We start from the raw sequence: 23,679 nt of genomic DNA, 5'->3' as shown, positions 1-23,679 counted from the left end.
TATCTCAGTGGAAGTTTTTAATCTCCACAGAATGTATACTTCCATAACCTTTTTTTCTTTAAATTTAGATTCAAAAGGCCATGCCATTCATGTGCACATTAGTAGGATAATAACAAAAGATGCGAACTCAGCCACATTTCGAGTTGGATACCAATGGATGGATCAGGTAGCTTCTTCATAGTATTATTCCAAAGATTAAAATCATCTCTTCCAACAAAATTTCTAAAAAACTAAAAAAAGCCTAAAGTAATGAAAATAAGTAACAGGCAAACCTAAAAAGTAGTATACAAAATTTCAGCAGACTAGTGTACTGAAACCAGCAGATTTGTTAGTTGAAAAGCAGTAAGAAATGTTTGCTACTACAGCAGCCCTGTGTTTGCTGAAACTGCAGTAATGTCTGCTTTCCCATTTTCAGCAGACAAATACTGTTATTTTAGCAAACATATTGCTGCTTTGAATATTACTGTGGGTGCCCCGGTAGCCGAGTTGGTAGCGTGCTTGGATTACCAGTGCAGGGTCGTGGGTTCGATTCCGGCCAGAAGCCTTGGTCTGTCGCTGCTGTGGTATCACAACGGACTTAAAATTGTATAAGTGAGTGTGTAAAGGACCGCCACTCATACCTAACCTAACCTACTGTGAAGAAGCTACCTGATCCATCCATTGGTATGCACTTCGAAATGTGGCTGATCTCGCTCGCATTTTTTGTTAATGCTCTACAAATGTGTACATGAAAGGCATGGTCTTTTGTATCTAAAGAAAAAAGATTAGAGAAAAGTACACATTCAATGGACACACATTTACATTTGTATTTTATGTTTTCTTTTAACATCATCTTCATAATTAAGCAGCAGTCATTTTCGGCAAACAACTTATTTTTTAGCATTAAACCTGCTGCTCTGAAATTGCAGTACTGTAATAGCAGAACTACTGTTACAATAGCAGTTTGCTATTTGAACAAACTTTTTTCTATGAATGTGGTCTTGCGTAGGCCTTTGATATATAACTATGTAACTCAAATAGCATACAAATATTTTTTTTTTACTAATGGCTGGTACTATGTTCGTTTTCATCGTTGAAAACCCGTGATTACTTTTTTGAACATCTACAAAAATTTCAATTATGAAATATAATTTTATTACAATTTTACCACAAGTAATAAGGGTATATCCTACAGAATAATATCAGCAAGTATTTTTGCTTTAAAATCTTTTATCTATAGAAAGTAATCGCCGAAAAATATCGCGAAAAACGAATATAGTACCAGCCTTAACTTAGTTATAAGGGTTGTTTTGTTCGGTCATAGAACGACAATGACCGGCGTATAACTGGATACCTGAGCTCAGTCATTCTGAAGAAGGTCGGAGTCAGAATTCCTTGGTACAGATCCCATTTTTATACCCTCCACCATAAGATGGGGGTATACTAATATCGTCATTCTGTTTGTAACTACTCGAAATATTCGTCTGAGACCCCATAAAGTATATATATTCTTGATTGTCGCGACCTTTTATGTCGATCTAGCCATGTCCGTCCGTCTGTCCGTCTGTCCGTCCGTCCGTCCGTCCGTCCGTCCGTCCGTCCGTCTGTCTGTCGAAAGCACGCCAACTTCCGAAGGAGTAAAGCTAGCCGCTTGAAATTTTGCACAAATACTTCTTATTAGTGTAGGTCGGTTGGTATTGTAAATGAGCCATATCGGTCCATGTTTTGATTTAGCTGCCATATAAACCGATCTTTGGTCTTGACTTCTTGAGCCTCTAGAGTGCGCAATTCTTATCCGATTGGAATGAAATTTTGCACGACGTGTTTTGTTATGATATCCAACAACTGTGCCAAGTATGGTTCAAATCGGTTAATAACCTGATATAGCTGCCATATAAACCGATCTGGGATCTTGACTTCTTGAGCCTCTAGAGGTCGCAATTATTATCCGATTTGCCTGAAATTATGTACTACGGATCCTCTCATGCCCATCAACATAGGTGCTTATTATGATCTGAATCGGTCTATAGCCCGATACAGCTCCCATATAAATCGATCTCTCTATTTTACTTCTTGAGCCCCCAAAGGGCGCAATTCTTATTCGAATTGGCTGACATTTTACACAGGTCTCCAACATGTAATAATATAATAATAGCAGAGCAAATCTTTTCCTATATCCTTTTTTGCCTAAGAAGAGATGCCGGGAGAAGAACTCGGCAAATGCGATCCATGGTGGAGGGTATGTAAGATTCGGCCCGGCCGAACTTAGCACGCTTTTACTTGTTTTCTCTATGTTGACCACCAAATAACAAACTGAAAGATATCAGTTATTTGTTTTCATTATGCTTGAAATGGAAACTATGCTTTTGTAAAAGTAGAAACACCTATAAACTCACTATTATTAGATAGACGAATTTCTAATGAAAATAAAGCTATATGATAAGGTGTAGAGATGTGCACGTGCGTTATTTTCCACTCACGCACGCTCACGAGACAAACAAAATATTCACGCACGCTCACGAGCCAATAAATTATAGGAAATTGCAGAAGAAGAAATGCAGAAACCCAAAATGTCGAAACCATTGGCCGGAAGAGTTTCAACACTAAGATCATCAGTTAAGGGCGAGACAGTTGACGCGATAAACGCCAGACTGGTGAGCACTAAACAGACTTACCACGAAAATTGAAATTTGACAAAGAAGTTGGTATCCGTATATCTTACTGATCGTTTGCCAAACACCACAGCCAAAAAATATGCAACAACTTCAGCAGTTAAGGCTATAATCAACAAATAAGAGAGTGCTAAGTTCGGCTGGGCCAAATCTTATATACCCTCTACAATGGATAGCATTTGTCGAGTTCTTTGCGCGATTTCTCTATTTAGGCAAACAAAGAAAAATTAATAAGAACTGTTGTGCTGCTGTTGTGAAGCTATATCAAGTTATAGTCCGATTCGGACCATAAATGAATTGAATGCTCAACAAAATCGGAAGATCGGTTTATATGGGAGCTGAATCAAGCTATAGATCGATTCACACCAAATTTGACACGTATGTTGAAGGTCATGGCAGAAGCCGTTGTACAAAATTTCAGCCAAATCGGATAAGAATTGCACCCTCTAGAGGCTCAAAACCAAGGTCCCAGATCGGTTTATATGGCAGCTATACCAAGTTATGAAGCGATTTGAACCATACTTAGCACAGTTGTTGGAAATCATAATAAAACAACTCATGCGAAATTTCAGCCAAACCGAATAAGAATTGCGGCCTCTAATGGCTCAAGAAGTCAAGATACAAGGTCGGTTTATATGGCAGCTATATCAAAATATGAACCGATATGGCCCGTTTACAATTCCCACCGACCTTCACTAATGTGAAGTATTTGTGCAAAATTTCAAGCGGCTAGCTTTACACTTCGAAAGTTAGCGCGCTTTCGCCAAATCGGATAAGAAAGTTAGCATGCTTTCGACAGACAGACGGACGGTCAAGAATACATATACTTAGACGAATATTTCGAGGGGTTACAATCAGAATGACGAAATTATTATACCCCCATCCTAGGGTGGAGGGTATAAAAAGAAATTTAATATAAAATGATTACTTTGTAATTCTTGTTTTTTTTTTTTTTTTTGAAAAGGGAAGTGTAGTGTTTATATGCGTGAGACAATTACAATTACTTGGCCTTGTACATGACCGCTGACTGGATTATAATCTAGCCTAAATGCTATGATTCGCGCATATGAACATCCATCCGCTAAGCCGTATGAATATGCATACGTTGCATATTCACACAGTCAGTAGGTAGCGTAAAATATTCACACAGCACGAATTAAACAGGCAGTTGCCAAATGCACTCAAAACTAACAAGACGCGTTTTAATTTATCACAGTATATCTCCCTTAGCTAAAGGAGCCAGGCGTACACACTCAACCATATTTGTTATTTAAAACAACAAAAATGTTTGCTAAAACAACAGTTTTTGTCTGCTGAAAATTGGAATGCAGACATTACTGCGGTTTCAGCAAATACAGGGCTGCTGTTTTAACAAAAATTTCGGCCAGCTAAATCAGTAAACAAAATCTGTTGCTTTATGTACAAAAATCTGCTGAAAAAGTTATGCTAATTTTTATGTTTGCCTGTTACTTATGTTGATTACTATAGGAAATTTTTAAAAATTTTGTTGGAAGATATGATTTAAATTTGTGGAATATAACCGTGAATAAGCTACCTGATCCATCCATTGGTACACATTACGAAATGTAGCTGAGCTCGCTCGCATTTTTTTTAATGCTCTACTAATGTGTACATGACTAGCATGGCCTTTTATATAGTATACATGCATAGTATACAGTATACATTCAGTGGTGATTAGAAACATCCCCTCAGACATACATTTACATTTGTATTTTATGTTTTCTTTTAACATCCCATTCCTAATTAAGCAGCAGTTATTTTCAGAAATCAACTAACTTTTCAGCAGTTAACCTGCTGCGCTGCAGAACTACTGATGTAATAGCAGAACTACTGCTACAATAGGAGCAAAAATAGGTACTAATATTTAGCAGACAGTGTTTGCTATTTTCAGCAAACTTTTTTCTATGAGTGCTATAATCTCTAACGAATTTATACCAGTGACGACATCTTCTGCCAACATGTTGCCCGTTTGACAGTTTCCCGTGAGATGTGTTGCGACGAGTAGTTCAAATGTTTCCTCACTAGACATTCTTCATGCATTCTCAGACTTCTGAATATATCCCACCGTGTTATGTCTCGAGGATAGGATCTTCCATAGCCCACGGAGCTACAGAATTCCACCCAGGACTTGTTCTGAGCCTTTCTCAGCTCGGGCTTGTATTTTCTTATTTCAGCCTCATGGATGTCCCAATCGTGTGGTGCCCGTGTTGATTTCGCCATGTTAAAGAGTTTTCTGCAATCCTTCCTTAGACCAACCAGTTCTGGGGTCCACCATAGCGGTCGCTGTTTGCCCCTTAGCTTGGCAATAGAACAATCTGACACAAGGGTGTCATACAGGAAATCCGTGATCCGCTTGACCATTATGTCTATATCCTCCGAAGTTGCTACTCCTTTTCTGGTCTAGAAGAGATAGACGTGAAGAATTTGTGCCGAAATTTATCCCAATCCTTCTTATTCTGTTAAGCCGAGACCACCTCTGTAGCTTATACAAAGGTCACATCTAGTACCTCATGCCTGTTACTCGTAATAAAAGCCGGTTTATTCCCTTTATTATAAATCGCTATATTTCTGGATTTCCACTTAAATATATTGGATAAGCAGCTCACCCCTTTCGTTTATACCCGAACTTCCCCACATCTGGTGATGTGCATTAACATCACTTCCTACAATGAGAAGTGGCTTCAACATGCAAACTAAGACTTCAAGGCGGCATATTTGAATCATATGTCATATATATGTAAGCCAGCCAGTAATAAGACTTATTATCAAGTCTGACTGCTACTGGATCTTCAGTGCTTAGCAACGGAAGAAGAAAAACATTAAGACTGCTCTTTTCAAAAATATAGGTTCTGTGCCTCCCATTCTTCCGTACCCTTGATTACATTAAATCCAGGAATTCTTGATCCGCGAACCATTCCTCCACACAGCCATGGCTCCTGGAAAGGAAACACCTCAAATCCTCTTCCTATCAGCAGTATCTTTTGTGCCACCGAAGTGGCCGTACAATGAAGGATTTTCATCGGTAGAAGTCGGGCCATAGTCATGATTCTAAATATCCACCACTGTTGCGTTGGCCTCGTCTTCTGAGGCCGTCAGGAGTTTATCCTCACAAGATTCGTTCGATCTTGTCATGATGAGCTTCCTTACGCATCCAGCGGCAGTTGGAAAAGCGGTGAAACCACTCTTCCTCAGGATACTGAACACTTGTGGTGAGGACGATTCTTCCTTAGATGCCTAACAAGCTGTTGCAGTCGAGGCGCTTAACTTCACGCTCTAGATCATGTAGATCTACCTTAAGGCTTCATGATTCGGATGGTCTCTGTGATGAACGCCCTTAAACAGCATTTAGTTATGTCTTCGGACAGGTAGGATCTTTGTCTCCTGATGGAGGCGATCCACCTGACAACTGAGGAGACAGCCCATCGCAGTTCGAAGGGCGCCATTCTAACAATCTGAATAGTATTCCACTGCGTGTCACAGAGCTGACGAGACCACACAGGCGCTGCAATTGATTTGTACGGCTTCTTTGTCAGCACCCCAATCAACAGAATGTGTTAGAGCTGTCAAAAGTAACGCCAAGTATTTTGGGCATTTGATGGTCGGAATCATTTCACCATCGACCATCACAGTCAGGTCGGTATTCACCTCACGCATATGTGTAGTGAAAAATGGGGCTGAAGATTTGGTGGCAGATATTTTCAGGTCACTTGCATCGAAATATGAGGAAAGTTCGTTGGGGTAGACGTTCAACCTATAGCAGATGTTATCAATAGATCGGGGGGCGTACAATCGTCCGCATATGATACGACCTCTATGCCGTCTGTAGGGGTTGGAGTGGAGGTTAGGTAGATGTTAAACAGTGGCGGAGATATCAAAGTAGTTGTTGTGCTATGCAGTCTTCGAAATTCATACTGATGTCCGGTGAATGGAAATTCTCCAACGAGACACGGGAGAAATAGTGCCTCAAGCGTCTTGGCTTCTGGTGAGAGAACTGAGATCAGTCTGTACGACTCCCCCAAACTAGGATCCTTTCCAGGCTTCAGTAGAGCGATCATCTTCCAGACATCGGGAACTATTGGGTTGCCCAAAAAGTAATTGCGGATTTTTCATATAGTCGGCGTTGACAAATTTTTTCACAGCTTGTGACTCTGTAATTGCATTCTTTCTTCTCTCAGTTATCAGCAGTTACTTTTAGCTTGCTTTAGAAAAAAAGTATATTTGATTAAAGTTCATTCTAAGTTTTATTAAAAATTCATTTACTTTCTTTTGAAAAATCCGCAATTACTTTTTGGGCAACCCAATATAATAGTTGAGGACAGTTGTAAGATACACAACTCCAGGATGATACAGATTCTTCAGCATCAGTGATATAATATAATGTGATATAATAGAGCAAAATGATTGTAAATTTTGTAAGCTATCCAACTTAAGTTAAAAATCCGCTTGCAAATGTCTCCGCATATTACAAAATACGAGGTCAGCATCGTAAAAATAAAAAGAGTTTGGAAGTGGAATATCTTCACAACAAATAGAAGTATTTGATACATAAACAAGTAAAAGCGTGCTAAGTTCAGTCGGCCCGAATCTTGGGAACCCACCTCTATGGATTCTGCAAAAAAAAAAATTTATACAAAATCAATTTAGTTGAAGGACATCATTTTATTCTACAAACCATACTTCTGTCAAACCAACAAAATTAAAGCTTCAAGGAACCGAACAAGGGTGATCGAGAGACCGCTTTACATGGGAGCTATATCTGCTTATAGACTGATTTGGACCGTTTTTTGCACAGTTTTTGGAAGTCATAATAGAACACTACATGCTCAATTCCAGCCAAATCGGACAAAAATTGGGGCATGTAAGGGCTCAAAAAGTCAAATCGGGAGATCGGTTTATATGGGAGCTATATCATGTTATAGACCGATTTGGACTGTTCCTAACACAGTTGTTGGAAGTCACAACGGAACACATTACAAGGACTCAAGAAGTCAAATCGGGAGATCGGTTAATATGGGAAATATACCAGGTTATAGACCGTACATCGCACCGTTGTTGAAAGCCGTAACAGAATACTACGTGCAAAATTTCAGCCAAATCGGTCAAAAATTTCGGTTCGTAAGGGCTTAAGAAGTCTTATCGGGAGATCGGTTTATATGGGGACTATATCTAAATCTGAAACGATATGGCCCATTTGTGATCCCCAACGACCTACATCAATATTAAGAATATGTATAAAATTTCAAGCAGCTAGCTTTACATGTTCGAAAGCTACCATGATTTCGACAGACGGACGGACATGGCTAGATCGAATCAGAACGTCCAGGCGGTGAAGAAAATATTTACTTTATGGGGTCTTAAACGAATATTTCGAGGTGTTACGAACGGAGTGACGAGATTAGTACACCCCCATCCTATGGTGATGGGTATAAAAACATGTTTTCTATACGGCTTGAAAATCACTTTCCAACAAATAAAGAAATTGTTGAAATAGAACCACAAAGGCACATGTATGCAAACAAAAATTGGTAGACAAAGTTTTAACCTGAAGGCCCACGAATAGAGTACAGACTCTCTGGTCCCCTATTTAAAAAATAGTTCATGTATAAAATATATATTTCTGAAAAGCCCAGTAGTGGAATTCTGTAACTATTAACGAAAATCGTTTAGTTAAATTTATCGAAAAAAAAATTGTTTGCACTAACGATTATGTTATTCTCTAATTCCTAGTTAACAGAAACCGATATCGTTTTTTTTTATTTGGTAACTCTACCCATAAAAAGAAAAGCACAAAGAGGAATAGACAAAAACAATAAATAATTCTTCTAGACTGACAAATCTAAACTCCTATTTTATTAAAAAAAAAAATAAATAAAAAGGTATGTAAAATGAAAAAATAAATTAATCAGGAACATTTGTATATTCATATATAATTTTTGTAGAATGGCGTCTAAAAGAAGCCGTGCCTCCGGTGAGCAATTGAATGCAATGGTAGACTTTATGACCCAAAACCCTGTTTTTGCCGGAGGGAAATTTGCTAAGCTCCATGGCAAACAGGAAAATGAACAAAAATGGGCTGAGTTAAGTGACAATTTGAATGGTCTTGGTGGGGCATTTAAAACCATTGACCAATGGCAAAAGGTAAATATCTGTTCAAGTCGCTTAAACGCTTTTATAGAATGCTCAGCACACGTAATTAAACGCAACCAAAAGGGAGACAATCAGCGGTATCGAGTGGAGAGTCTCCGTGAGAGGCTTGGCGGCACCGGCTCTTACTTAAATAATTAGTGCGTATGATACTCGACTTATCGCTTTTAAAAAAGCAATGGCCTTCCCGTGGCGATCGGTCCAATGGACCGGAGCAAGATTGTTAACCTATGGAGCTTGACGAGAGTCGCTACCTCCACACACAGAAATGTAGCTACAACAACAAGGAGCTTATATAAAACAAGGAAGCCATACGATAAATTATGCCATGGAACAGCAAGGAGACTTTTGCAAATAATATAATGCCAAAAGTTTCAACACGAATTTTAGCTTCCGCAAAAGGTTTGGTTCATGTTTGCTCCAAATCGGCTCACAAACGTCGGCTTTTGAAACGTCACGGTCGTACTCTGCAAGATATTTTTTTTTAACGATTGTTGGATCATATCATAATTGAAAAATCGGATCATAATTGATTGTAGCTACCCGTGATGGTGGGCATCCGAAGATCGACCTCGCCGAACTTATTACGGTTTTGCTTGTTTTTTATTCAATTTGTTCTTGCAGGTATGGGCTGACTTGAAAAGCAGAACCAGTGTGAAAGTTCGAGAGCGAAAGAAGCAGATGGCCCTTACAGGAAACCATCCTCTTTCGGAGGAGCCTGTAACGGAACTGGAAAAGCGCGTAATTTCTCTAATCGGGAAATGTTATATAGAGGGCCACGACGAAGTTAAAGAAAACGTTCCTGCAGAGGAAGTAAAATTAATTATTTTTCTTTACGAAACCGAATTAATTTGTATATATTTTTTAATAAGGCTCTGCAACTCCGCATGGAAGATGGAGAAGACATCTGTCTTCATATTCCACCATCAGAATTTGAAGCCACATTGGAATATAAATGTGAGACTCCATTTGCAACTCCAACAACAGCGAAGAAGACGCCAAGGAGCCGGATGCCAAAAAAGGCTTTAGAGAATGATATTCAAAAACAATTTTTGGACATTGCTAACAAGCATGCAGAAAGTTTGAAGGTATTTTTGCTTTGAATTTATATGTACACACTTTCTTACTTCTTATTTTTGTAACAAGATATTAGCTGAATGTGCTGCAGCAAATGCTGAAAACGGCAAGGTGATGGCGGACGCTATTAAAACCTTGGGAACTGGTTTGAATGCAGTAGCTGATGCATTTAATAACTTGGCCCTATCGATAAACAAGCTGTAAGTATTCGTTTTACACTCAAAATGAAAAACCTTTTGACATAACCTTTATCCAGTTTGTCATTAATATTTATACCCTCCACTATAGGATGGGGTATACTAATTTCGTCATTCCATTTGTAACACCTCGAATTATTCGTCTACTACTACTTAGCACGTTTTTTATTATCTTACTTTCAGACAATGAAAATGACAGGTTTCGCTAGAGTCTGTAAATTGTCCATGTGTTACCTTCATGTTTTTACAATTAATATAGTATAAATAGACAAAACTTGTATATAATACAAAAAAAAAAAAATTAACTGATAAATTTTTGTACTTATTTGTATTTATGTATATTTATATAAGAAAAAACATTTCCTTCATGTAGCTAATCTAAAAGACATAACTTGTATAAAATCCCAAAAAAAGACTGAATTGATATAATTTTGTAATATTTTATGTTTATTTTTTTATATTTTTTATAATATAATAATAAAAATAATATAAAAAAATATTTCATTTGTATTTATTTTTGTATTTATCTTTAGCCCATCATAGCCAATTCTTAAACGATATTTCAAAAGTTTCACATTGGCCAATTTTTATTACTACCTTTACTTTGTAAGAATAATAGAAATGATTACGTTTTAATGGGAAAAGTTAACTAAAACTTGGAGGAAACCGGAGTACCGTTTTGTGCATAAATGTACTGGCATTATTTTACTGACATATCTAGTATACAGGATAGAAATAAAACCTATATCTCGTTAACAGTACACTTATATGTTCATATGCTCTCCTTTGCAAATGTGCAGAATATTTTATACTGCTCAGATCAACAGATAAAAGGTGGGATTAATTTCCACATTTTTTTTGCCGTTCAGACGTAGATGTTTTGAAAAAAAAAAAATTGCCCACAGACTTATGTAAAGAAATTTGTAATTAAGCGGTCTTGGATGCGCTTCGCCACTGATGTTGAATTGGTTGTCGTAGTGCTATTATCGTGCTGATCTAATTCGTACTCTAAAAATTCGTACTCCAAAAACTCCTCCACAACGTTTTCTCTTGTATGGGCAAGATATATGTTGTGGAGCGCCGCGCACCCGTTTACTATCTTTCCTGCAAATGCCGGCTCATACAAAAGGGTTCTTTGACGCGATAAGCATCTCCACATCCCTTTCAGTACTCCAAAAAGTCTTTCAACGGGGTTACGTGATTTGCATAAAGCCTCATTGTACCGAAATTTGGGACTACCCGCTGGTTGGTTTGGAAGGGGTGTCATTAGCCATGGCTCTAACGGGTACCCAGAATCACCTGTATATAAATACAAATATAAGTTTTAGGTAACTTTCATAAACATAAACCAAATCACCAACCAATTAAAAACATGTTGTGTTGTCCATTTTCGAAACTTCTCTGCATTACTCTACGGACCGCCGATGAACTCCAAATATACGAATCATGCCGAGCTCCCGGGAATTTGGCATTCACATTCAGAATTTTCAACTTTGGATCACATATCTAAATTTATAAACAATGTTATGGCCAACAATACTCAGGGATTTTAAGCTAGTTTACCATTTGGACATTTAGTGAGTGGTAACCGTGGTGATTCACATAAGATTCCTCATGAATTTTTGGAGCCAATATTGATACATGAGAGCAATCTATTGCTCCTATGGTACCTCCCACAAAAGGTGAGGGCGCCGCAGCAAAAGTTGCTTTTGCAGCTTGGCGTTCAATATGAGTCATTGGAAATTTAACATTAGGAAAATATAAGTTTTTGTTGATGGCATTTGTCACACGATGTATGCATCGACTTATTGAAGGCTGACTCATGGATATGCCCCATTGCTCCCCTACAGGTCGTTGGTAGCATCCAGTTGCAAAAAACCGAAGAGCTGCGAGAACCTAAATATAAAAAAATATACTTTTTTTATGTTGCCTTTTTATGCATATACCTTACCTGTTTCTCTGTGGACAAAGCAGTTATTCTTGAGCCTCTTAAGTCTCCATCAAGTTGGTGGATTAGTTCTTGGGTCGATTCCGGAGTAAGTCGGTAGAGCTTTTTAAAATCTTTCTCGCTTAATTCAAATGGGTTTTCCATATTACGAAAAGCACGCCTGTTTATTGGTTGAACACTCGTATCGAAAATTGTTTGCGATAAATCAAGAGCCAAATACTCTAAAGCCATTGTAAATAATTATCTTTATTTGCTTTGTTAAAATAAACACCAAATAATTTTCCGTCGTTTAGTTCTCGATTTTCTTTTCGTTAAAGAAAACAGCTGATTTTAACGATGTCGATTATCGCTAAAAGTGGGTACTGAATACCATATTCGTTAATTTTTCTGCTATCGCTTTTTAACGAAACGATGTTCGTTAAAACACTTTACAGAATTCCGGTACAGAAATTGCTTTACAACAAAATGTCCAAGCTGAAGTCAAAATATTAAATTTTATCGGATTATGTAGCAAAAACACAAAATGAGCCCAAAATGTAAAAACTTTTAAAAACCAAATTTCGAATCGCATTCGTAACCAAAGCTAATACAGATATCGTTCTAGTTTTCAGTAGTTTTAGACGAATATCTTCTCAAAAAAGTAAGCATACATTTTGGCCACATTTCTTAACGAAAATATTTGAAATTGCCATACTGGAGTAAGATGTTTCCAAAATCGGCATTGACACCCCTTTGAATAGCAATTAAATGAGCAAATTTTGCCTAAAACAATGACATTTTAAAAAATCTGGGGGGCTTAAACTTTTCTGGGAGTGCTTAGCCCACCCCTGAGGTCTTTGTACGTTTATGATCTAGGTACCACCTGGGGTAACAAAAATATGTTATCAAGATTGGGGTTTCCGAATTGAGAACTCGGAGGGTTTTTTTTCCAGATTTTTCTTACAAAATGTCAATATTGTACTCCACATGTCTCCTAACACGAATATAATATTGTCATATAAACCTCTTTACAGAAAGATTAGCTAATTTTAAAGCTTTAGGTCAAATTATTTTAATGATTAACTTATTTTTTTGACCAAAAAATGCCAACAATTGACTCACATAATTTCATCATAGCAAATTTTGTCAGCTATCCAAATCAGTTGAAGAATTGAACAAGTAAGAGCGTGCTAAGTTCGGCCGGTAAGAGTAAGAGCGTGCTAAGTTCGGCCGAATCTTATATACCCTCCACCATTGATCGCATTTGTCGATTCCTATGCGCGGGTGAGAATTCCGCCCTCTAGAGGCTCAAGAAGTCAAAATCCCAGATCGGTTTATATGGCAGCTATATCAGGTTCTATACCGATTTACACCATACTTAGCACAGTTATTGGAAGTCCTTACAAAACACCTCATGCAAAATTTCAGCCAAATCGGATGAGAAATGCGCGCTTTCTTGGCTCACGAAGTCAAGATCCAAGATCGGTTTATATGACAGCTTTACCAGATTATGAACCGATTTGAATCATACTCAACACAGTTGTTGGAAGTGATACCAATACACTACGTGCAAAATTTCAGTTAAATCGGACGAGAATTGCGCCCTCTAGAAGCTTAAGAAATCAAGATCCAAGATCGGTTTATATGGCAGCTATATCAAAACATAGACCGATTAAAACCATACTTAGCACAGTTGTTGAAAGTGATACCAAAATACTACGTGCAAAATTTCAGTTAAATCGGACGAGAATTGCGCCATCTAGAGGCTCAAGAAATCAAGAGCGTAGTTGTTGGAAGTGCTACCAAAACACTACGTGCAAAATTTTTGTAAAATCGGATAAGAATTGCGCCCTCTAGAGGTTCAAGAAGTCAAGACCCAAGATCGATTTATATGGCAGCTATATCAAAACATGGACCAATTTGGCCCATTTACAATACTAACCGACCTACACTAATAAAAAGTATTTGTGCAAAATTTCAAGCGGCTAGATTTACACCTTCGAAAGTTAGCGTGCTTTCGACAGACAGACAGACGGACGGACAAGGCTAGATCGACTTAAAATGACATGGCAATCAAGAATATATATATTGTATGGGGTCTTAGACGCATATTTCGAGGTGTTACAAACAGAAGGACGAAATTAGTATACCCCCATCCTATGGTGGAGGGTGTAAAAACAGCTAAAATATTCTTTCACAAACAACAAATTAAGAGACCAACCTCTGCGAAAATTTAAAAAACCAAAATTTTTTAGTAAAATTTCTAGGACACTATAAAAAATAGCCGCACACAAAAGCATGATTTTTGAAAAGTTTTTTAAGCACTTTTTGGCAAAATTTTCAAAATCGGGCCAAAAATGCCCATTTGGCAATCCGAACAAAATTTTGTAGGACCGATCGTAACATACATGAAGGCCCACCATTAGGTCATGAGATCGTGTGGATAACACCTCAGCTATAACCATATTTTTTCGTGAATAAAGAGTAAAGCTAGCCGCTTGAAATTTTGCACAAATACATATCGGTCCATATTTTGATATAGCTGCCATATAAACCGATCTTGGGTCTTGACTTCTTCAGCCCCTAGAGCCTCTAGAGTGCGCAATTCTTATCCGATTGGAACGCAATTTTGCACGACGTGTTTTGTTATGATATCCAACAACTGTGCCAAGTATAGTTCAAATCGGTCCATAACCTGATATAGCTGTGTGTTTAGATCGTCTAGATCGGAACGTAATATGATAGACCTGTAAATATGTATATCGATTTCTCGAATTAAATTCTTGCGTCATAAATAATGTTTTTATATGATTTCGGTCCGGCCGGACTTAACGTGTTTTTAATTGATCTATTTGCCTTAATAGTACTTATTACCGGGGATTTGGAGTGAATAGAAGTGACTGAAAACGGGACGCTCCAATTTAGCTCCAGGCTCCGAATATCTCGTTTTAATACATGAATATCAATTTCTAGCTGTCCCGATATGCTCCGCCACATCCCAAAAAGGTTAATTGAATTTTTTTTTAAGCTGGATCGAGATATTCAGGACCGAGATTTTCTCGTATCCACATTATTTGTTGTCTACTGTCACATTTCCTACATCCCCCCAAAAGCCATTCGTCACAAATATATGATGAGAAATGCGCGCTTTCTTGGCTCACGAAGTCAAGATCCAAGATCGGTTTATATGACAGCTATACCAGATTATGAACCGATTTGAATCATACTCAACACAGTTGTTGGAAGTGATACCAATACACTACGTGCAAAATTTCAGTTAAATCGGACGAGAATTGCGCCCTCTAGAAGCTTAAGAAATCAAGATCCAAGATCGGTTTATATGGCAGCTATATCAAAACATAGACCGATTAAAACCATACTTAGCACAGTTGTTGAAAGTGATACCAAAATACTACGTGCAAAATTTCAGTTAAATCGGACGAGAATTGCGCCATCTAGAGGCTCAAGAAGTCAAGAGCGTAGTTGTTGGAAGTGCTACCAAAACACTACGTGCAAAATTTTTGTAAAATCGGATAAGAATTGCGCCCTCTAGAGGTTCAAGAAGTCAAGACCCAAGATCGATTTATATGGCAGCTATATCAAAACATGGACCAATTTGGCCCATTTACAATACTAACCGACCTACACTAATAAAAAGTATTTGTGCAAAATTTCAAGCGGCTAGATTTACACCTTCGAAAGTTAGCGTGCTTTCGACAGACAGACAGACGGACGGACAAGGCTAGATCGACTTAAAATGACATGACAATCAAGAATATATATATTGTATGGGGTCTTAGACGCATATTTCGAGGTGTTACAAACAGAAGGACGAAATTAGTATACCCCCATCCTATGGTGGAGGGTGTAAAAACAGCTAAAATATTCTTTCACAAACAACAAATTAAGAGACCAACCTCTGCGAAAATTTAAAAAACCAAAATTTTTTAGTAAAATTTCTAGGACACTATAAAAAATAGCCGCACACAAAAGCATGATTTTTGAAAAGTTTTTTAAGCACTTTTTGGCAAAATTTTCAAAATCGGGCCAAAAATGCCCATTTGGCAATCCGAACAAAATTTTGTAGGACCGATCGTAACATACATGAAGGCCCACCATTAGGTCCTGAGATCGTGTGGATAACACCTCAGCTATAACCATATTTTTTCGTGAATAAAGAGTAAAGCTAGCCGCTTGAAATTTTGCACAAATACATATCGGTCCATATTTTGATATAGCTGCCATATAAACCGATCTTGGGTCTTGACTTCTTCAGCCCCTAGAGCCTCTAGAGTGCGCAATTCTTATCCGATTGGAACGCAATTTTGCACGACGTGTTTTGTTATGATATCCAACAACTGTGCCAAGTATAGTTCAAATCGGTCCATAACCTGATATAGCTGTGTGTTTAGATCGTCTAGATCGGAACGTAATATGATAGACCTGTAAATATGTATATCGATTTCTCGAATTAAATTCTTGCGTCATAAATAATGTTTTTATATGATTTCGGTCCGGCCGGACTTAACGTGTTTTTAATTGTTCTATTTGCCTTAATAGTACTTATTACCGGGGATTTGGAGTGAATAGAAGTGACTGAAAACGGGACGCTCCAATTTAGCTCCAGGCTCCGAATATCTCGTTTTAATACATGAATATCAATTTCTAGCTGTCCCGATATGCTCCGCCACATCCCAAAAAGGTTAATTGAATTTTTTTTTAAGCTGGATCGAGATATTCAGGACCGAGATTTTCTCGTATCCACATTATTTGTTGTCTACTGTCACATTTCCTACATCCCCCCAAAAGCCATTCGTCACAAATATATCAAATCCGTACTCTTCTCCCAAAGGCGTTTAATTTAAATCCTATATTTTCCAACCGATCCATAATTCCATGTTGGGGAATTTTTTTGGTGTTCCCCAAATTTGGATATGACCTTCATACTTATATGGCTTATTTGTGACCTCAAATGTAACTATTAGATTCGCACTGTACTCCCAAATTTTTCATTTGACTCTAATATTGTCCCGGTGGACCAATATGTCCTTTGAAGGTGAACCTCAGACACTTAGCCCTTAATTTAAATGTCCAATTCTTACTCGACTTGCAAATATATAACGTTTCTATATGATTACTTACATATTTTTTGCAGCTTTGTTAATTTATTTGAGGAACTTGTGTCTGGCGAAAATATCGAAGTGCATTTCGCAAATATGTACAAAAAAAATTTAAAAAAAAAATAACGGTTTAGGTTATCAACACAAAATTTTAACAGAACATGGAAACAGTCTTTAACTTTCGATTTTTATTAAAATCTCTAAATTTGGGACTTAATATTTTTGTCGATTAGGGGTCGATATAAGTTAATGACACACCACCCCATTGGTATCATTAGCTCCCACACTATCTTTATTCTGCCCATGGTCTGCTATTCAAAGCATGATAGCAGTGCAAATACCTACACGCAAAAAATAACTCGTTTCACATAAAGGAAATTTTCGCAAAGTAAACCTCTTTTCTGAAAAAGTTCGACTTTGTTTACGACAAAAGTACATGCTTTTTTTGCGAAAAAATCTTGTAAGAGTTTGTGACACGTACAAAGTTTTATTGTACCCTGATAATACCTTTCATTGTTGATATATAGACCTTATTATTGGGGATTTCAACTAGGTTTTCTTAATATAATAAATTGAATAATTGAACGTCGTGACTATGAATATGTATATTCTTTTTGATTTGATTTAAAATAAACTGTGCTTCCTGAAAACAATGCGAAGTTCAAAGTAATGTTTAACCATTAACATATATATATATATATATATATATATATATATATATATATATATATATATATATATATAGATATATATATATATATATGTTGGCACACTTATAGGTTATATAAGTGTGCCAACAAAATTTCACTCAAATCGCCCTTCTCTTATATCAATGAGTGCAGTCCGATTCAATTTTGAGCTCAGTGATAAGGGACCGAACGGCGTGCCGCAGTGCGAAACCTCTTTAGAGAGAAGTTTTACATGGCATAGTACCTCACAAATGTTGCCAACATTAGGAGGGGAAAACCACCGCTGAAAATTTTTTCTGGTGGCATCGCCAGGATTCGAACCCAGGCGTTCAGCGCTATAGGCGGATATGCTAACCTCTGCGCTACTGTGGCCTCCATCATGTGGTAGTTGTCTATAAATGACTACTAACTACCCATCATTAAGTCTTTTATTTAAATCAATTCAAATTGCCATATTAAACGATTTTCTGTGGTAAAATAACTAAATAATTTGCCAGTCTATATATTTGGTGCGGTGGGGATAGTTCTTACTATCAAACCATGTAAAACTTTTGAACAAAAAAGTGTTGCTCAGCAGCACGTCGTTTGGACTTGTTTATCGATGTGTTAAAAATGGTTGCAATCTTAACATTAAGGTTTGCAACTCCTCCTACCACGCTGAACGTCATAATTTTTGGTGTATCGCGTCCTACATTTATTTGTGTTCCCACACATTAATTAAATCACACAGTGTCCTGTTAGGTCATTATGATTGATCGACCGTTGATGTGAGGTGGTCCGCTAGATATATGATCAGCATGGAGATATCAGATTCGTAGTGCTCAACCTTGTACCTTTAATTTAAGCCCATATTGTCATGATTGGTGTATACAGCCGTTTGGTAGAGGGTGTCTCTATGAGGGTTGTGTGCCACACTCCATCTACCACTTGAGCACATATTTGAATGACGCACTCTATTCAAAAATATATATCATTTTATCGTCCATTGTCTTAATTGGTCAAATAATTTATTGAAGGCGATTTTTGGAGGTAAGGCGCCACATAGATTCTTGGACACAAAGTTTAAGGTCATATTCGTAATCATCTCATAAATACATTTCTTATATATAGCTATTCTTCTTATATAGCTATGATCGAGTATAATTCCCATGTGGGGACCTTTTGGGGGTGGGGCGACCCGCAAAAACTATGACATCATTTGTAATGTCATATATCTTCTCCCGAATACCTTTCTTTTGATTCCCATATTGATATGTACCAATATTTTTGTTTTATTTCGGGAGTTTTTCTACTCCCGAATACCTTTCATTCGAGTCCCATATTGTCATTATAATCCAATTTGCCTATTTGAAGGGGTTTTGGCGTCGGCGTAGCCCCCAAGGAACTTGGACCCAAATTTTGATATAAAATTTCAATTCTACTCCAGAATACCTTGCATTTGCGTCCCCCATTGTCCCGATCGGTCCACTTTTATATTTGGGCGGTACTTTTGGGGTAAGGGGAGAGTCCGCCCCACTTGAGATATCAAAAAATTATATAGCCTATTGCTCCTTCCGGACCACTCTCCACAATTTGTGAACATTTTAAGGAAATCGGTTCAGCCGTTTTTGAGTCTATACGGAACAAACACAAGTGGCAGATGGAGTGTGGCACACAACCCTCATAGAGACACCCTCCACCAAACGGCTGTATACACCAATCATGACAATATGGGCTTAAATTAAAGGTATAAGGTTAAGGACTACGAAATTGATATCTCCATTCTGATATATATCTAGCGGACTACCTCACATCAACGGTCGATCAATCATGATGTCCTAACAGGACACTGTGTGATTTAATCAATGACGTTAAAAAATTATGACGTTCAGCGTGGTAGGAGGAGTTGCAAACCTTAACGTTAAGATTGCAACCATTTTTAGCTCATCGATAAACAAGTCCAAACGACGTGCTGCTGGGCAACACTTTTTTGTTCAAAAGTTTTATATGGTTTAATAGTAAGAACTATTCCCACCGCACTAAATATATAGACTAGCAAATTAGTTATTTACACTGATAATCGTTTAATATGGCAATTTGATTTGATTTAAATAAAAGACAACTACCACATGATGATCAATGTTATCGTCGTTAAGCCACTCCAAGCGAGTAGTAGCAAAATTGCAAAGTAGCACTGATATTTAAGTTAGCGCCATCTACTGGCTCTTTTCAAATGGATTTAGTTGATTCAAATGAAAGCAGCCAATAAATGGCGCTTATTTGGAGAATCCAATATGAACAGAAAAAGGACAGAGTGGTCAAAATTGATACAGCAGTTATCTTCGTTATGACTTCGTTGCGGATTTATTAACAATAATTTTCACAAACATCAGATCTCGGAGATTGGTAGGGCGAATTGAGGGAAATATTGTTGGCACACTTATATTAACCTAAAATAAAAAAAATGGGTATTTAAATCTGCGGTGGTGTGCACAGAAGGGCCACCCACCCCAAAACCTGCCAAACGGATTTATAGACCAATCACTACAATATGGGTATCAAATTAAAGATATTTGAGAGTAGAAAGCGAATCTGACACCCAATTGTGGGACTTAGTGTTTCGTGGGTCACTCCACCCCCAAAAAACCCCTAAAATCCGACATATTTACCGACCATGGCAGTAGAGATTTTAAATGAAATTGATTGAGATTTAAATGAAATGAAATGAAATTGACTTCTATTCTTGAGACCAAGCTTTGGGGTCTTAATCAGGACTTAAACTTATTGGAGTTTAAATAACAGGTATAAAGGAGGAATACCTTTTCTCCAACATAGCATAATCGGGAGCAGCTCTGCTGCTGAACTTTGCATTGTTTTCAGGAAGCACAGTTTATTTTAAATCAAATCAAAAAGAATATACATATGCATAGTCACGGCGTTAAATTATTCTATATATTAAGAAAACCTAGTTGGAATCCCGAATAATAAGTTCTATATATCAACAACGAAAGGAATTGTCAGGGTAAAAAAACTTTATATGTGTCACAAACTCTAAAGATACCAATGTGATGGTTTGTCATTAATTTTTATCGACCCCTAATCCCTATTTTCGCCAGACACAAGTTCCTCAAACAAATTAACAAAGCTGCAAAAAATGTCAGTGGTTATATAGTCGAGTAAGAATCGGTTGTTTAAATTTGGGGTCACAAATAAACCATATTGGGACGCAAATTAAAGGCCTTTGGAAGTAAAGTACGAAGGTCATATCCAAATTTAGGGAACACCAAAAAACTCCCCAACATGGAATTATGGGTGGATTGGAAAATATAGGATTTAAATTAAACGTATTTGGGAGAAGAGTGCGGATTTGATATATTTTTGACGAATGCATTTTGGGGTGATGTAGGAAATGTAGTTGAAAGTAGATAACAAATAATGTGGATACGAGAAAATCTCGGTCCTGAATATCTCGATCCAGCTTAAAAAAAAATTCAATTAACCTTTTTGGGATATGGCGGAGCATATAGGGACAGCTAGAAATTGATGTTCATGTATTAAAACCAGATATTCCGAGCCTGGAGCTAAATTGGAGCGTCCCGTTTTCAGTCACTTCAGTTCGCTCCAAATCCCCGATAATAAGTACTATAAAGCCAATAGAACAATTAAAAACACGTTAAGCCTGACCGGTCTGATATCAGATAAAAACACTATTTATAACGCAAGAAGTTTATTCGAGAAACCGATATACATATATACAGCTCTATCATGTTACGTTTCGATATGGACTATATCGGGCAAGTGTTTTGAGATGTCAAAAACAACACACAGTTTTAAACTTCGTTGATATCGGGTCGTTTTAAATTTCGTTCAGGCCACCTTTGAGCAGAGGTTAGCATATCCGCCTACACCACTTATATTCAGCGGTGGTTATTCCCTTACTAATGCTGGTTATATTTGTGCGTTATCTTGCCATGTTGAAACTTCTTTATCATGTGGTGTCGCTATGCGACACGCCGTGCGGACGCCTGGGTTCAAATCCCGACGTGAACATCAGAAAAATATTCAGCGGTTGTTATCTTACTAATTTGTAAGGTATCCTGCCATAAAAACTTCTGTTCGGACTCAGCATAAAAAAGGATGCCACTTATCATTGTGCTAAAACTTTAATCCGACTGTAATCATTGATATAAGAGAAGTGTCTCTTGTTTCTTAATGCAATTTTCGTGGGAAATTTAGTATTTATTGAGTACATTTTCTCATGTTTACATTCACTCATGTGACAGCGTAAAAGATGTTAGTGATATATATATATATATATATATATATATATATATATATATATATATATATATATATATATATATATATATATATATATATATATATACTAGCTGACCCGGGCCCGCTCTTTATTTTCGACAATTAAAGATCTTTTAGTGAAATACCATGCAAACTTGACTAACAGTTTAACAATATAAGTGCCTTTATCTGAATCCCACGTGATCTTTATTGGTCTACGAATTTAAGTTTGGATTTAAGGTGTACTCCATTCTTAAAATACTTCACTTCAGCCCGATATTCTCATGATGTCTGATTTAGTGGTGTCTTCGGGGGAAAGGGGGTCACCCAGATACTTGGCCCTAAAAAAATATCAGCATCGTGCTCTTCTCTTAAATACCATTTATTTAAACCCCATATTGCCATAGGCTTAAAGGAGTTTACAGGATGAGGCGTTCCCCAAACATATGGCCCCAAAATAGGTTATCAAATTCGTTTTCTAATCTCAAATATCTTTCATTTTCGCCACATATTGGTCTAGTCGAAAAATTTTTTCCTTTGGGGGTGTTTTGAAAAAGGGCGATGGTCTAAATACATGGTCCTACATTTGGATATCAAATTCGTATTCTACTCCCAAATACCTTTATTTAAGCCCCATATTGCGATGGTCACTAAAAAATTGTTGTTTGTGGGGTATTTCGGGAAAGTGGTAGACCCCCAGGAAAATGGTCCCGAAAATGGGTATCAATTCTTGCTCTAACCCCCAATACCTTTCATTTAAGCTCCACATTGATATGGTCGGTAAATATGCCCGATTTAGAGGTGTTTTGGGGATTGGGGTGGTCCCCCAAACACTAAACCCGGAAAATATATCAGCAACGTGCTCTATTCTCGTATATATATATCATTTATTTGAACCCCATATTGCCATTGCCCTCAAAATTGGATATCAAATTCGTTTTCTTATCCCATTTAAACTCCTTATTGCAAAACTCATCAAATATGTCCGGTTTGGAGTATTGGCCCAAAAAACTATGAATATTTAGTTTATACTCTCTTTAAGACCCAAATTGTCTTGGTGAGCAAATATGTACTATTTGGGGGTTGTTATGGTGGTGGCACGTCCACTAGACAGTTGGCCCCTAATGTTGATATCAGATACATGGTCTACTCCCACATACCATTAATTTGAGCCCCATATTTCCGTAGTCGGCAAACATGACCGGCTTGGGGGGTGTTTTGTGGGATTGGCGGCCACTCAGTGAGTTGGCCTTGAAAATATATTTCGGATTCGTATTACACTTTAAAAACCCTCTTATTTTAGCCTCATATTGCAATAGTCAGCAAATATTGTACTCACTATCTGGGTGGTGTTGTGGGGGTGGGGTGACCCATAGAACTTTTCTCGAATATTGATATCAAATTCGTGCTTTACTCCCAAAGACCTTTCATTTGAGCCCCATATTGCAATGGTCGTAAATTTGTCCCCTTTGGGAGATGTTTTTGGTGAGAGGCGGCCCCCAAACACTTGATCTCATATATGGATATCAGGTTCGTATTCTAAATCCAAATATCTTTTATTTAAGCCCCATATTC

The 23,679-nt window shown here is 37.4% G+C and overlaps 2 protein-coding genes across 2 annotated transcripts; one reads left to right on the top strand and one right to left on the bottom strand.

Annotated features, from left to right (window-relative positions):
- Positions 1-8,311: 8,311 nt before the first annotated feature.
- Positions 8,312-10,416, top strand: LOC131994068 (uncharacterized). Its single transcript, XM_059360273.1, has 6 exons — positions 8,312-8,548; positions 8,612-8,810; positions 9,441-9,629; positions 9,689-9,904; positions 9,963-10,093; positions 10,274-10,416. Exons 2-6 carry the CDS (start codon positions 8,613-8,615, stop codon positions 10,278-10,280), a joined length of 741 nt encoding a protein of 246 aa, XP_059216256.1. The 5' UTR covers positions 8,312-8,548; position 8,612; the 3' UTR covers positions 10,281-10,416.
- A 100-nt stretch (positions 10,417-10,516) lies between these two features.
- LOC106086128 (putative nuclease HARBI1) lies at positions 10,517-12,481 on the bottom strand. The gene is made up of 4 exons (XM_013250663.2): positions 12,042-12,481; positions 11,654-11,986; positions 11,452-11,596; positions 10,517-11,389 (listed from the first exon to the last, which is right to left on the bottom strand). Exons 1-4 carry the CDS (start codon positions 12,267-12,269, stop codon positions 10,998-11,000), a joined length of 1,098 nt encoding a protein of 365 aa, XP_013106117.1. The 5' UTR covers positions 12,270-12,481; the 3' UTR covers positions 10,517-10,997.
- Between the last annotated feature and the right edge of the window lie 11,198 nt (positions 12,482-23,679).

Source organism: Stomoxys calcitrans, chromosome 1, assembly GCF_963082655.1.
Source record: "Stomoxys calcitrans chromosome 1, idStoCalc2.1, whole genome shotgun sequence".
In the NCBI taxonomy this organism is placed as follows: domain Eukaryota; kingdom Metazoa; phylum Arthropoda; class Insecta; order Diptera; family Muscidae; genus Stomoxys; species Stomoxys calcitrans.
This window is presented reverse-complemented; position numbering and strand designations above follow the sequence as displayed.

Excerpts from the sequence above, each read along its gene's own strand:
- LOC131994068 (XM_059360273.1), top strand. The coding sequence starts at position 8,613 with ATGGCGTCTAAAAGAAGCCGTGCCTCCGGTGAGCAATTGAATGCAATG. Across the intron at positions 9,630-9,688 it reads AAAACGTTCCTGCAGAGGAA|GCTCTGCAACTCCGCATGGA; the intron begins GTAAAATTAATT and ends TTTTTTAATAAG. Across the intron at positions 9,905-9,962 it reads AGCATGCAGAAAGTTTGAAG|ATATTAGCTGAATGTGCTGC; the intron begins GTATTTTTGCTT and ends TTTTGTAACAAG.
- LOC106086128 (XM_013250663.2), bottom strand. The coding sequence starts at position 12,269 with ATGGCTTTAGAGTATTTGGCTCTTGATTTATCGCAAACAATTTTCGAT. Across the intron at positions 11,987-12,041 it reads CTTTGTCCACAGAGAAACAG|GTTCTCGCAGCTCTTCGGTT; the intron begins GTAAGGTATATG and ends TTTTATATTTAG. Across the intron at positions 11,390-11,451 it reads ACACAACATGTTTTTAATTG|GTGATTCTGGGTACCCGTTA; the intron begins GTTGGTGATTTG and ends ATTTATATACAG.